General features: G+C 35.5%; 1 protein-coding gene across 1 annotated transcript in view; it reads right to left on the minus strand.

The window, feature by feature from the left end:
• THSD7A (thrombospondin type 1 domain containing 7A) overlaps positions 1-14,228 on the minus strand; it is a 449,214-nt gene that overhangs the window by 28,406 nt on the left and 406,580 nt on the right. Inside the window, exons 14-16 of the mRNA XM_007463528.1 lie at positions 8,819-8,997; positions 5,729-5,734; positions 3,942-4,075 (exon numbers count right to left, since the gene is read on the minus strand). Of these exons, the coding sequence (XP_007463590.1) occupies positions 3,942-4,075; positions 5,729-5,734; positions 8,819-8,997 (319 nt within the window). The remainder of the gene's footprint in view (positions 1-3,941; positions 4,076-5,728; positions 5,735-8,818; positions 8,998-14,228) is intronic.

Consider the following 14,228-nt stretch of genomic DNA (forward strand, 5'->3'; position numbering starts at 1 on the left):
GTTATAGCCACTGTGTATACACTCTGTGTACATAAACTATGTGTCTTCCTCTTAAAGGAGAGGGTCATTTACACCCATATGTGATGCAGAAACTAATGAGTTCACCAAAAATATTCATAGATGGGTTACAATTTTGGAATATAATGCATGTTTTTCTTCTGAGAAAAATGGTGAATTCCATGGAGAAGGCAGATTCATATATGATGGAAGACAAGGCACACTGAAATCTCCTAGGGAGAGATTTCAGTAAGTGGTGTTGAGAAAGTAACTGATGGCATTTATCAAGTTGTTTTGTCATTTCAAAAGTAATTTTAGCTTCCCGTCTGCTGATAACCTTAAAAGAAAGGCAGAAGTGAAGAGACAATCATAAGAATAATAGCACAAATTCTCTAAACATGGTTGTTGGCATCTTCCTATATCTTGACCTTTTTTATTGTTAGTTTTCCTTTTAACAGAACAAATTCAAACATTTTATTACATTTCATTCTACTGTAAGCAGTCATAAAGGGCTCCTTAGTCATCTCTTGGGAATCTAATTAGTGTGGCTAGTACCAGACTTAACTTTTACTGTAGTTAATAATCTCTCAAGGCACTTTTCGAATAGAAGAGAAAAACTTTATCCCTCATTTGTAACTCAGAGAAGGTCAACCAAATTAATAGGTTTGGGAAGAGAACTGCATTGCAGGAGATGAAAAGGAAGGCTTGAGCTCTTAAGCCTCTCAAACCCATTGCAATGTTTTAAACTGTTGGTTGCATTACATTACCAATTATACCTGGAATGTCAACTTTTCTCAGGGATTTACAATCAGTAGGGACATTGCATCTTCACAAATCTCCTCTGCAGAATCACGTTTCTATACAGCGCTGCTAATTTTAAGAGAAATGTGGTTTTCCTGTGGAACACATTCAAAGACTGGAAAACTAAGCTGTTGGTTATGTCTTAACTGGGTTTGTAAGCTGGAAGAATATCCACACAAATACCCACCTCTGCAGTTTTTTTGATATTGAGTAAATATATAAAAGGTAATCACAAAAATATGCAAATGTAGACAGACATTTATACAGTTTCATTGTTGAAGGAAAAAAATAAATTATAAATTTCTCTGGGAGAATTTTAGTTTCCCAGGAAAAAAGTTCTAGCTTCAGTGGCATTTTAAAAATGTTCTGTTGACAGCAGCTATGAGAGGACGGAGCAGACGGGACAGTTCAATCTCCAAAGTTGGATTTGCTAAGAAAAGATTACATTAATGTGAGGCCCTGACATGATGTACAAGGATTAACGTGCAAAATTACCTATTGATTCAAAGTTAAGGACAGATGTTCAGTACTCTATTAAGTAGCTATGTGCATAAAACTTTGTTTTCAAAGGTATTTCTTTTCCTTCGATTTTTATTGTACAGGTAATAGATTCATTTTAGGAAAATCACAAGAAATAATAAAAATTCACTACATTCTATCAGAGATAACCACTCTTAACAGACTACTATATTTAAACATATATTTTCATTTCATTAAACAGGAGCAAGCTTCACCTACTATCTGTACCATTTAGGAAAAACATCAACAATACATTATAAAAATCTTTTTGTGTTATTAACTGTGTTTCTAAGACATAATTTTTAATGATTACATTTGAATTCCATCATTTGAATGTGCCACAATTGCTAAAAAACCCTTCCTGTTGACATTCAGATTATGTTTTATTTATTTGAGTTAGTATTAATGATACTTTTATCACTGTAGAATAGAATAAATATTTGGATCAAGTCTTGAGCCCAAAGGGAAGCACTTTAAGTTCATTTGCTTTCTTCAAATTCCTGGCCTTTTCTCCTTTCCATAGGAGAAGGGATTATGCTGTGAGAATCCTGAACTATTTTAGAAAACAACCACCAAGGTGGAGGCCAAGGGTGGGCCCAGATGCCCACCACAGTTGTAGCAATAAGGGGGTGCATTGCCTGCAGAAAATTCAAAAGCAACAACAGAAATAACCAAATCTGTTTGGTTTTTATTATCATCATGTGCTGGCAATTCTACAAAAATGTTAGTGAAAAAATATTCCTTCCCAGCAGGGCAAACCACTACTATTACTCAGTCTTTGATGTCACACCATCCTAAAAGAGAAACAATGAGATATTTTGAAACCTGCTCTCTTATAGACTCTTCTGTCCTGAAATGTCACCCAATGCTTGCATCTAACAGGACATTTGACCTTAATTAGCAGAGGGTAAGGTTTGGGAGGTATACTGCTGAATCAAGAAAGAAACATTATTACACAATCAGAAATTCCAATCAATACTCATCTTCTCTTTTCTCCGTTTGCCTTAAAAATGTTTACTGGAAAAATAAGTTGACCAGAAAAGTTAATTTGTTTAAGATGTGTTTGGAAATGTTGAGAATACCTATTCATAAAGCAAAAAGAAGCAACATATACACAGATAGCCGAAGGGAAAGCCGAAGGAAGTTCTTTATTATAATTTTTTTACTAACAAAAAACACAACCTGATCAAATTTTTAATATAAGAAAAATATTTTTATATTTGAAAGAGACATTTTAAATTGGGCAGAAGATTGGTAGAAAACAGAATCTCTGTCTTTTTTCTTCCCTGTTTCCCTATTAACTCATTACCTCCACCCCACCTCATCCACCTTTAAAAGTTACTCCGTAAAATAACTTGAGAGTTCAGATGGGCTTTTGAAAAAAGAGATAGAGACTATTTTTACTGGAAGAAATGTTTTACATAGTGTGCCAAGGTTTTAGGATATAAATGTTAACATGTTCTACTTTCCTATTGAAACAGATTAAGAAATAGGAATCTTAAATTCATGAAAAATTATGTCACGAGTGAGAATGGGATTCTTCACAACAGGAGTTGTCAGGTTTTGGATGTTTTTCTATTTTTCTTTACTGTGTGTCACTCAGCAGAGTTAGAAGAAACTGGTTGTAGTTAAAGAGTGACAAGAGACTTGAGTTTGAATGCAACTGTCACTTTACTAGGTGTGTGCTCTCAGCACACTACTTAGTAAGTACTTCTGAATCTACTCTGTAAAGGGGAGATAATAAAGCCTCATATACTTGTTTCCCAGGTTTGAGACCCTTAAGGATCATATGTAGATGGTGTAGGGAGAATTTAATGAGTTAATTTAATTGTATTACAATTATTACAATAATTTAATTGTATTAGGTTTTAGGGGAGTTCTGTGAATATGACAGGGTCTCAGTTTGGAGAAACAGGATTTAATAAAGGGGACAGACATGTAGATGGATCTTTCAAAACAGAGAGGGGTGTGTGGGGTATTATAGAACAAGGGTGCTCAGTAGAGCTTTCTATGACAGTGTAAATACTGTGCTGTCTCACAGAATTGCCACTAGCCACCTCTGGCTATCGAGCACTTAGAATGTGTCTAGTGTGACTAAGGAAATGCATTTTATTTAATTTTAATAGATTTAAAGTGAAACAGTCACACGTGGCTAGTGGCTGCCCTACCAGACAGAGAACAAATGAGGGGCACTAGCCAGCGGGGGGGTTTAGGGAAGGCTTCCTAGAGCAGATGAGAGTATTCAAAAGATAGCCAGTTTGATACAAAGGATAAAGAGTTTACAAAAGATTATCCCTAAGATACAGTTAGAAATATATTTGACCTTTAAGGAAGAAGTTACTGGGGTTGGAAAATCTGCATTCATTCACCTCACATTCAATATGCAGCCCTTTCCCTGCAAGAGTACCTTGAAGCAAAGCTTCCTAAAATCAGAAGGCAGAGGATGATACACTGCTGCTGGAAGCAGATCCCTTTAGAGCTTTCTATGAACACAGACTCCATAAAACTAAAATTGAAGACAATTTCATTCAGGAGATTGGGAGGAGGGCAAGTTCATGTTGGCACATGTGAAATCGGGAGGTGGCTGTGCCTTTGCTTCTCTGTGTAACTAGGCTTGGCCTTACCTCACTTTTCGGGTTTGCACGCCCTCTCCACAGTTGTCCCGCATGTTCACAAAGGTCACCTTGCAGATGCTCCATGGCTCTGTAACCCATATGTACTGGCTGCAGTCACTGTGGCAAGGGACGACCTCATACACCTGAAACACACACGGTTCTCAATGACCTCACCTCACGGAACCCCATGAGGTAAGTGGGAACACTTCATATCACAGTTATCATGATATTCTTGTTTAGCTACTCTGAAGCCTTTCCTTTACTGTTCATTATTCTAAAACAGGAATATAGAGGATCTCTTGAGAGTTCTAGCAGTGAAGGGTATGGCTGTGTTGTATTGTGCTGCTCCTCTATCACATTGCAGCTGGAGATTGGACCTCATGGACCACACCAGACACATTCCGTACTTTCCTAGACTGACCCTTACCACATAGTATTGTAATTTCCTGGGCCATATGTCCTGTTCACAGTTTCATGTGTCTTCAGTACTTAGCCCAGGGTGCTTGCTCATATGTCAGGCATTCTATAGAGATTTGTTGAGTAAGATGAATAAATGAATAAAAGAATTAATGAATTAAGTAAGCATATAAAAGTAGCCATTTTCAAATAAGTATAACTTGGCCTGTTTTCTAAATAAGTATGTATACCAATAAGAATTTTGTGTGTGTGTTCCATATTTGAAACTAAATTAGAAGATAAATAATATGAAATAAAGTTATCTTAAAACTAACTAAACCTCAGAAGCAAGGTCTGAAATTGGTCATATTACACAGGTACAAAGCGGTGAGGGCCACATAAAACAAAGCAAATTGTCTCTGCTCTGGTGCCCATAAAGGCTTGCAGCCCCAGGTTTGAGTGGTGTGGTTGGCTGTTTCAGGATTTTTAGCACAATGAACCAATTATGCTCTTTTCTCAGTGAGAAAGAAGAATGACTAAATAAATGAAAAAAACGACCATAATCCACTGCAACAGAGGTGACTCAACCATTAAAGAAAAATGTCTCTCTTAAAATCATTTCAAAGTCTATGATAACTCTTATTTCCTATTTTACATACACACACACACACACACACACACACAAACTACATGAATATTTTATATAACTATTTAATTCCAGAAAATATAGATTTAAATAGTCCTCTGGAGCCATTCTTTTGTGCAAATTTTAGTTTTACTAAACATCCAAGTAAAGTGAATAAAGTGGACCTATTCCACATAGGAATAAAAAGTGTTCACTGTTGGAGTGAGAATCTGTAATTACTGTCATAAGTTATCACCTTCACGTTGGGTGCTGTATTAAAATAGGACTAAATACTATTTTAGTATTTAGTAAAATATTACCCTACAAGTTGTGGGGAAGGGAACAACTGAAGGGGAAATGCCACCTTTCCTAATCCTTTGATGGCTTTCATTTTAATCTCCTAGACTGGAGTGAATACAAATCAGTTCAGAGCCACCTCCTGCTACCGCTTTGAGCCCACCTGCACCTCTCCCTCTCCCTCTCCGAGAAGCATGCGACCATTAACAGGAGGTGTCATTGCCTTTTCAAGGGTGGTGAATTATGCTTGTTCTCCATTATCCCTGTACCTTAGGCCCTGATAGTAAAATGAGAAAACACATGTAATATGCTAGGAAAACAAAGGGAATAGCTGCAGAAGAAAATTGTTATGGAAAACATGCTTTCCCCTATAAAAGATAAGAGAAGTAGCAGGAAAAGAAATACATTCTCTGATGTCAGGAGTAAAATGAAAACAAACAGCACTCTATTATGAACGATGAGGTTTAAAAGTTCTTACCTGGGCCTGGAGTAGTGTTCACCAGGAATGAAGAAAAGAGAGAGAAACAAAGATAAGTTAAACAAAGATAAGTATATTTGATGAGAAGAACTCATGTTCTAAGTTTCAAATATTATCCATATATAAAAGGTGGGGTTTTTTTTTGGTAAATGATTAGAACATCTTTCTTAGACCTTAAAAGAGAAAAACCAACTCCTTATTACTGTTTAAAATTAAGATACACAAATGAGTATTGCAAACAGCAAGTTAAGGAAAGGATTTGATGGGCAGGATGAAGAAATCAAACTGAGTAGATGTCAAAATATGTATCATGGGGAATCAATATATGACTGCAAATACCTTGTGGTTCAAATTGTGAGTGGACTATGTATAGATTGATTGACTGACTGATATATTGATTTTAATCCATCCACCCACCCATATTTCTGAGGAAATGGGGATTTGCTTCCTCAATTGGAAAATGGAACATCAGAGATCATTTCCAAGGCAAAGTACAACTTAATTACTGAGGAACGTATAATTGCAGTAAAAATCTATATGATTTACAATTTTCAACTTATACAAACCTCTGCATATTCTTTACTTTCCTAACATTTTACTAACAAATAAATCCCTAGAAGTTTCTATTTTTTAATGTAGAACATTTGTGCTCAAAGTCAAAGATTCAGGAATCTATTATTTCTTGCTTTAGCTTTGATTTTTCCATTGTTTATGTCTCAGTATACCACCAGTAGGCTGATAACAAATACTGAGATGTCCTTATCATACTCTGCATTAGATTATATCAGAGTGACAGAGAAATGGCTTAGGTTAAAGAGTTTTTAAGCAAAGACAACTTGGTACAACCAATTTGAACTTCTTCAAATTCACTGTTTAAAAAATGCTAAGGCAAACAGCTCATTTTAATTTTAAAATCTGGCTGTTCACATACACACTAAAGGTATGAAAATGTGTAGAATTTATTTGAATCATGGATAAAAATTTATTAAAATTTAAATTTACTATTGGAAATTCAAGATTTCAAAACTTGCAGAACAATATTCTTTTGTATTATAAACATTACATTTCAGTTATTCTGTTTAATCGGGGTCATGCCTTTTCTTCTTTGGAAATATTCACTAGGACAGAGAAACTCGATTACCAGTAGATGGCAGCAGTGCAGTATATTATTCACCTTCAGTTGTATTTAAGGGCAAGTTCAGCAATTTTTCTTTGGGGGGGAAAAATCAACATTCTTTTGGAGTACTTTCTATGCAAGTTAATTCTCCACTTTCTTGGCCCTTAATCGATTTATTCAAAAGTTATTTTTATTTTCTCTATAATTTACTTTTATTGTGATGAACAAATTTAGATTAATTTGGGAAGGCAAATATATGGGTAAGCAGTGTGTTTGGAGATTAAAATTAGAAAATCTATGTGTGTATGAAACATACCTACATATTTAAGGTTAGCTCATACATATGAATTGGTTCATTTGTGACTTAAATTTAAACATACATCTTAATACCTACACATATTGTGTGAAATTCACTCTTTGTTAATTCACACGTAGGCCAAGCATGGCAATAACTGTCTGATGAATCTTATATTACATTAAACTAGTCACAATTCCCCCCCATTAGACATTTTATTTCCAATGGAACACGAGTAACAGCTATGAACTGCCGCTAACAAGGTGTGCGTCCGAAGTCAAAGAAAGTTCCACATAAGATTGAAAAGGCCAATCACCAAATTGATAGATTAACATACGGTTACTTTGATGCCATTTTTATATTTCTTTTTCTTTTTTTAATTTATTTTATTTATATATGTTTATTTTTGGTTGCTTTGGGTCTTTGTTGCTGTGCGTGGACTTTCTCTAGCTGCAGTGAGTGGGGGCTACTCTTTGTTGTGGCGCACGGGCTTCTCATTGCGGTGGCTTCTCTTGTTGCAGAGCATGGACTCTAGGCGCACCAGCTTCAGTAGTTGTGGCATGCGGGCTCAGTAGTTGTGGCTCGCGGACTTTAGAGCATAGGCTCAGTAGTTGTGGCGCATGGGCTTAGTTGCTCCACGGCATGTGGGATCTTCCTGGACCAGGCCTCGAATCCGTGTCCCCTGCATTGGCAGGCGGATTCTTAAGCACTGCGCCACCAGGGAAGTCCAGTATATTTCTTTTTTCTTAACATATTTCATATTGAACTAACTTAAGTAAATGTACAGAATATATTTCCCAATTTTAGACCCAAACCCATATACTTTCTTTGATTTTAATTTATATACTTGGTAATTGAGATGTCTTTTCTGAGAGTCTATCGGATCTATCAGAAAAAGACAATCTTGCTCTCAGTGCACAAATTATTGTATAATAACAGATTAATACCTTAACAGTATTTCAAAAGTAGATTTCATTTTTATTTCCATTGAATTATATTGATATGCATATACATGTAATACAGTGTACTAAATAAATCTCTTGAGAATACAGAGCATAGGCGTAGTTGTGGCGCATGGGCTTAGTTGCTCCACGGCATGTGGGATCTTCCTGGACCAGGCCTCGAATCCGTGTCCCCTGCATTGGCAGGCGGATTCTTAAGCACTGCGCCACCAGGGAAGTCCAGTATATTTCTTTTTTCTTAACATATTTCATATTGAACTAACTTAAGTAAATGTACAGAATATATTTCCCAATTTTAGACCCAAACCCATATACTTTCTTTGATTTTAATTTATATACTTGGTAATTGAGATGTCTTTTCTGAGAGTCTATCGGATCTATCAGAAAAAGACAATCTTGCTCTCAGTGCACAAATTATTGTATAATAACAGATTAATACCTTAACAGTATTTCAAAAGTAGATTTCATTTTTATTTCCATTGAATTATATTGATATGCATATACATGTAATACAGTGTACTAAATAAATCTCTTGAGAATACAGAGATCATCTATCTGATTTGGGATTTTAATAATTAACTCAGGCATTCTAAAGATAAAGTGGGTCAAATTTCTTATTCAGGGTCTATTATTTATTCTTCTCTATTTTGGATTAAAAAAATAGATTATTGTGCACCTAGAAAATATTTTACAATATTCCCAATGGTAGAAAATACCTGGTTGACATGGTCCAGTTTCGGGCATGGTCTTCCTCCATTATAGGGTTTTTCACGCAGCCATTTAGACCGAACCTTCACACCACTCCCACAGGACTTGCTGCAGCGTGACCAATTGGACCACTCACTGAGCTTGCAGTCTGAGGGACAGGGGATGATGCAGGCCTCTTCAATGTAACCTGAGTGGAGGAAAATGAGACAAGAGCCATCTCCTCCACATGTCACTCGCCTATTACTACCCACCATTCTAGCTCATTTAGAAGGTCCAAGTTTGACTTCACAGCAACATGCAAATGCAGAGATGTCTCTGTCGTTAAGGACTCAAATTAAATTCTGCAGGAAAATAACACATACATACAGTCACTCTGTTAAAATAACAGCTGAGCAGCTGTCATATGATCTACTTAGGATTCATGCTCACCATATTTCAACATTTCTGACTTCCTGACAGCTCGTGTTTAATTGACAATAACCTGTCTGCTGCCATATCATTCTCATGTGGCCAGACTGATACATTAAAAAAATTTTAACAGTTTTCTATAAAATCCTATCTGTTAATGTCACACAAGTTCAAGTGTCTGAGTCCATGCAACATTCTTCCTCAAGAAGAAAGCCAGACTCTCTCAACCAGTATTCAAAAGGAACCATTTAACTTAGCACCTTATGGTTCCCCTTCATTGAAAATCAAGTCTGAGGAAGAAAAATGAAGGATGTTAAATAAACAATGCCTCATATTTTTATAGTGCTGTCAATTTCAAAGCACCTTCACACCTTGTATTCATTTGATTCTCTTGCAGGTATTATAAATGTATTGGGCATGTACTGATGCTCTACTGGACAGAAAAGAAAACAAATACAGAGAGATAACTGACAAGTGCAAGGTCACACAGTAAGAGATAGGGATAGGATTTCTGAGGTCTAGTCTAGTACTCATTCCATCAAATCACACAGTCAATTAACTTAAGAGTCTACAGATTTTTTTTGAGAAATGGGAGCATTTTCCTTGACCAGTCCCTCACTACCAACTTGGCATTTCACAGCATCAGTTTATCACTATTGTTCTCAAGGCAAATAAGTGGAAAGAGCAAAATTCCTCTGGTCAAGTGTTGAATGTTGTTGTCTGTCACACTATGGGGAGTGGTTGTTCTTGAAACAAGAAAACACTCTGCTCTTACCATTTTACATCAACATCAAAGATTCGATTTTGAAAATCATTATAATGTAAACAACTTATACTAGGAACTCTAGGTAGATTTTTAAAAATTTTATTGAGACACAATTTACACACTATAAAAATCAGCTCACGTTCTGGTCTCTAATATAGTCTGAGTTATGCAACAATGACCACCATCTAGTTTCAGAACATTTTCATTACCACAGAAAGAAACCCTATACCTATTAGCAGTCATTTCCCATTTTCCCCTCCCTGGCAACCACTAATCTACTTTACATCTCTAAGAATTCACCTATTCTGAACAATTTGTAAAATGAAATCAAACATTATGTTTTATGATTGGCTTCTTTCATTTAATGTAATGTTTTCTGGAATTTTCTATGGTATAGCATGTGTTAGTAATTCATTCCTTTTTATTAACCAAATAGCATTCCATTGTATAGATATATCATATTTTTTTATCCTTTCATCAGCTGATGGACATTTTAGTTGTTTCCACATTTTGTATATTATGAATAATGCGGTGAATGTTTGTGTACAAGTTTCTGTATGGACAAGCTTTCAGTTCTCTTGGGTGTATATCTTGGAGTGTATTTAACTTTTTGTAGCAGTACCAAACTGTTTTCCAAAGTGACTGTCGTGCCGTTTTACAATTACACTCACAAGGTATGCATGTTCCAATTTCTACATTTGTCAAAACGTATTATGTCTTTTTTATTTTAGTGTCCTTTGAAGAAAAAAAGTTTTAAATGTTAATGAAGTCCAATTTATCTATTTTTACTTCGGTTGCTTGTGCTTTGATGTCCTATCTAGGAAACCACCCATTTTTTTCTTCTAAGAGTTTTATAGTTTTAGTTCTTATATTTAAGTATATGATTCATTCTGAGTTATTTTTGTATACGTTAAAACGTAGGCAGTCCAATTTCATTCCTTTGTATGTGATTATCAAGTTACCCCAGGCCCATTTGTGGAAAATACTATTTTTTCTACAGTGAATTGTTTTTGTACCCTTGTTGATAATCAGTTGACTATAAATGTAAGGGTTTATATCTAAATATCTAAATATCACTCCACTGATCTCTATACCAGCACCATACTGTCTTGATTACTGTCACTATGTAGTACGTTTTGAAATCAGGAAGTCTGAGTCCTCCTTTGTTCTTTTTCTTCCAAGAAAGTTTTGGGTTCCTTACATTTCCACATACATCTTTGAATCAGCTTGTCAATTTTTGCCCCAAATGGCAGATTTTGATAGGAATTGTGTTGAACAGTTTGATCAATTTGGGAGTATTGCTATCTTAACAATCCAGGTACATGGAATTTCTTTCCATTTATTTAGGTATTCTTTAATTTCTTTCCGTGATGTTTTGTAGTATTTAGTGTATGTCTTGCACTTCTTAAACTTATTCCTAAGTATTTTATTCTTTTTATTCTAGGCAGATTTAAAAGAGAGCCAACAAAACACTGATTTCTTTTATGACAGTGAAATAAGACCACCTAAAAACCAGTATGACAGATCTAATCTATAAACTGGTGCCCAAAGTGTCCTGACTTGATACAGTGTTAAAAAGCTAGCCAACTTACTACATAGTATTTCCTAGCCTTGCTTTATAAATTACCTGGAATACATGTTAAAAGTACAGGTTTCTGGCAACCCCAGACATTAAAATACAGTTCCCTTGGGATAGTGCCTGATTTTTGGAAATTAATATATTTTCTTGTGTTTATTCATCACTCCCTCTCTTTTTAATTGAAAATTTTCTTATTAAGGTAATTGTAGACACATATATTTGTAAGAAATAATATAGAGAGGTCCCCTGCATACTTTCCCCAGTTTCCTACAATGGTAACTAAAGTATAATTTCAACCCACATACTGAGATTGATACAATCCATTGAGTTTATTCAAGTTTCACCAGTTTTACTTGTACTTATTTTGTGTGTGTGTGTGTGTGTGTGTAGGGCTGAAATTAAGGAACTCTGTTGTAAGACACAGGAAGAATCAGCAAAATCTGGGTGAGAAGCAGTTTTGTGGTATATTTCTCTCTATATTATCTTCTATATTTTTGTCAAATATACATATCACCTGTTTTAAACTTATTGTAGACTTCAAAGTGTATCTTTCAAAAGCATAAAGTTCACTGAACACATGCATGAAACCCACACTACTCCAGAACCCTCTTTTGTGTTGCCTTCCAATCACTACCTCTTCTCACATGGGCAACTACTACCCTGATTTCTTATAACCTAGAACTGTTTTACTTTAAAAAAAATTTATGTAAATGGAATCATACAGTATATACCCATGTGTGCTAGCGTTCTTTCACCCTACGTTGTGATGTGAGATTCATCCATACTGTTGCATGCTGTTGAAGATTATTCATTCTAATTAATGTATAGTACTCCACTGTGCGACTATATTATGGTTTTTTAATTCATTCTATTGTGTGTGAGCATTTGGGTAGTTTTCAGTGGCAAGCTATTATCAACTGTACTGCTATGAACATTCTAGAACATGTCTCTTGGTGAACATACATATGCATTTCTGTTAGGCATATTCCTAGGAGTGAATTTGATGCCTCAGAGGATATGCATATTATATCAGCAAATTGTAAGTATAAAAGAAAACATTTTTAAAAAGATGGGATCATGAATTTGGTATGAAGAGCAGGATGCAATGAAAGAACGCTCAAAAGTGGGAATTAGTCTCAGAGAATCTTCAAGGCGGCCGACGTGTCAGCTGGGGCTTTGCCAGCTGTGAGATACTGAAGACAGAAAGAAGATGTTAGTGTTGAGTTTTGAATGTACTTCTGATATTGAAGAAGACTTTTGGAGTATTGATAAAAATCAAAGGGAAGTCCAATAGAGAACTGAAAAAGTACTTTACAATAGTGTTTACCAAAATTTTGAAAAACATAACTGTTCTTCAAACAGATTACCATGACCTACTTAAAGCTCATACTTTAAGTATGGTTTGAGGTGGGAAAACAAGCCCAGCTCACTATTTTGAGTTAAAATATGTTTCAGATCACATTCTCCTTTTCAATCAACACAGCCAGTAAATAAATCTATAAAGTGTGCGATACTTAAAAGTGTAACTCCTGATAGGGCCAGTAATAATTTGTGTTTTGTAGGAATAGTTTAAGAAATAGAATCAAACTGTACAAATGTCTAAAGTCATTTCCAAATGAATGCCATCTGTAACCAGATTATTTAATGTTTGTAAAAGACAGTGAATTAAGAAGAAATCCCAACTATTTCCAAATATTATCAATAGCTTAGTTAAAGGACACTAGTATTTCGAAGGTAATAAATTATTGAAATATTTCTAGAAGTGCATTTTCCACCTTGCTAAAGATCAAAATGACTGCAAAAGTAAACCTCTTTTTGTTATTCAGTAATTATAGCTGAAAATAGAATCACATGAGTTTTCATGTCACTACTTCAGAGTAACAGATAAATGGAAATTCTTTCTTTCCATTTTATCTGTTGAAGTATTATGGCATTGGTGAAATATGTCATGTCTGACCTTAGTCTGATTCACACTGTATTTTCAAGTAGGCAGATATAAAATTTTTATGTTGGATCTTCCAATAGAGTATTCCAGAGGACGTCTCTCAAATAAAACTCAATCTATTAAATTGTTGAAAGATACAAATTAGGCACTGAGATAAAGACAAAACTGCAAAAGAGTATAATGCTTAGCATTCCACTTTAATCTTCTAGTGTGTAACAACATTCAATAATTGCCTTTCATGTTTATCTAGTACAATTAAAATCCTTAATGCTACTAGTGAACTGCTAGATAAGCATTCCCCTGTCTTCTCTGCTAAGATCATTTGTGAGGGCAATTAACGCCAAACAATCATGGGGGATAGAAGACAGAAACGTTTGAAGCGTTTTAAGGCTAAATAAACTGCTGGTATCTTGTAGCAATTTATGGCTCCTGAGGAATGCTGGAATAAAATAAACGACTTCACAATTAGGGTGTTAAAACTTTAGTAGCAGGCTTCCCTGGTGGCGCAGTGGTTACGATTCCACCTGCCGATGCAGGGGACACGGGTTCGTGCCCCGGTCCGGGAGGAGCCCACATGCCGCGGAGCGGCTAGGCCCGTGAGCCATGGCCGCTGAGCCTGAGCGTCCAGAGCCTGTGCTCCGCAACGGGAGAGGCCACAACAGTGAGAGGACCGCGTACCGCAAAAAAAAAATAAAAAACCTTTAGTAGCTCAATACTGAA

The sequence above is a fragment of the Lipotes vexillifer genome, unplaced genomic scaffold, assembly GCF_000442215.2.
Source record: "Lipotes vexillifer unplaced genomic scaffold, Lipotes_vexillifer_v1.1 scaffold118, whole genome shotgun sequence".
Lineage (NCBI taxonomy): Eukaryota > Metazoa > Chordata > Mammalia > Artiodactyla > Lipotidae > Lipotes > Lipotes vexillifer.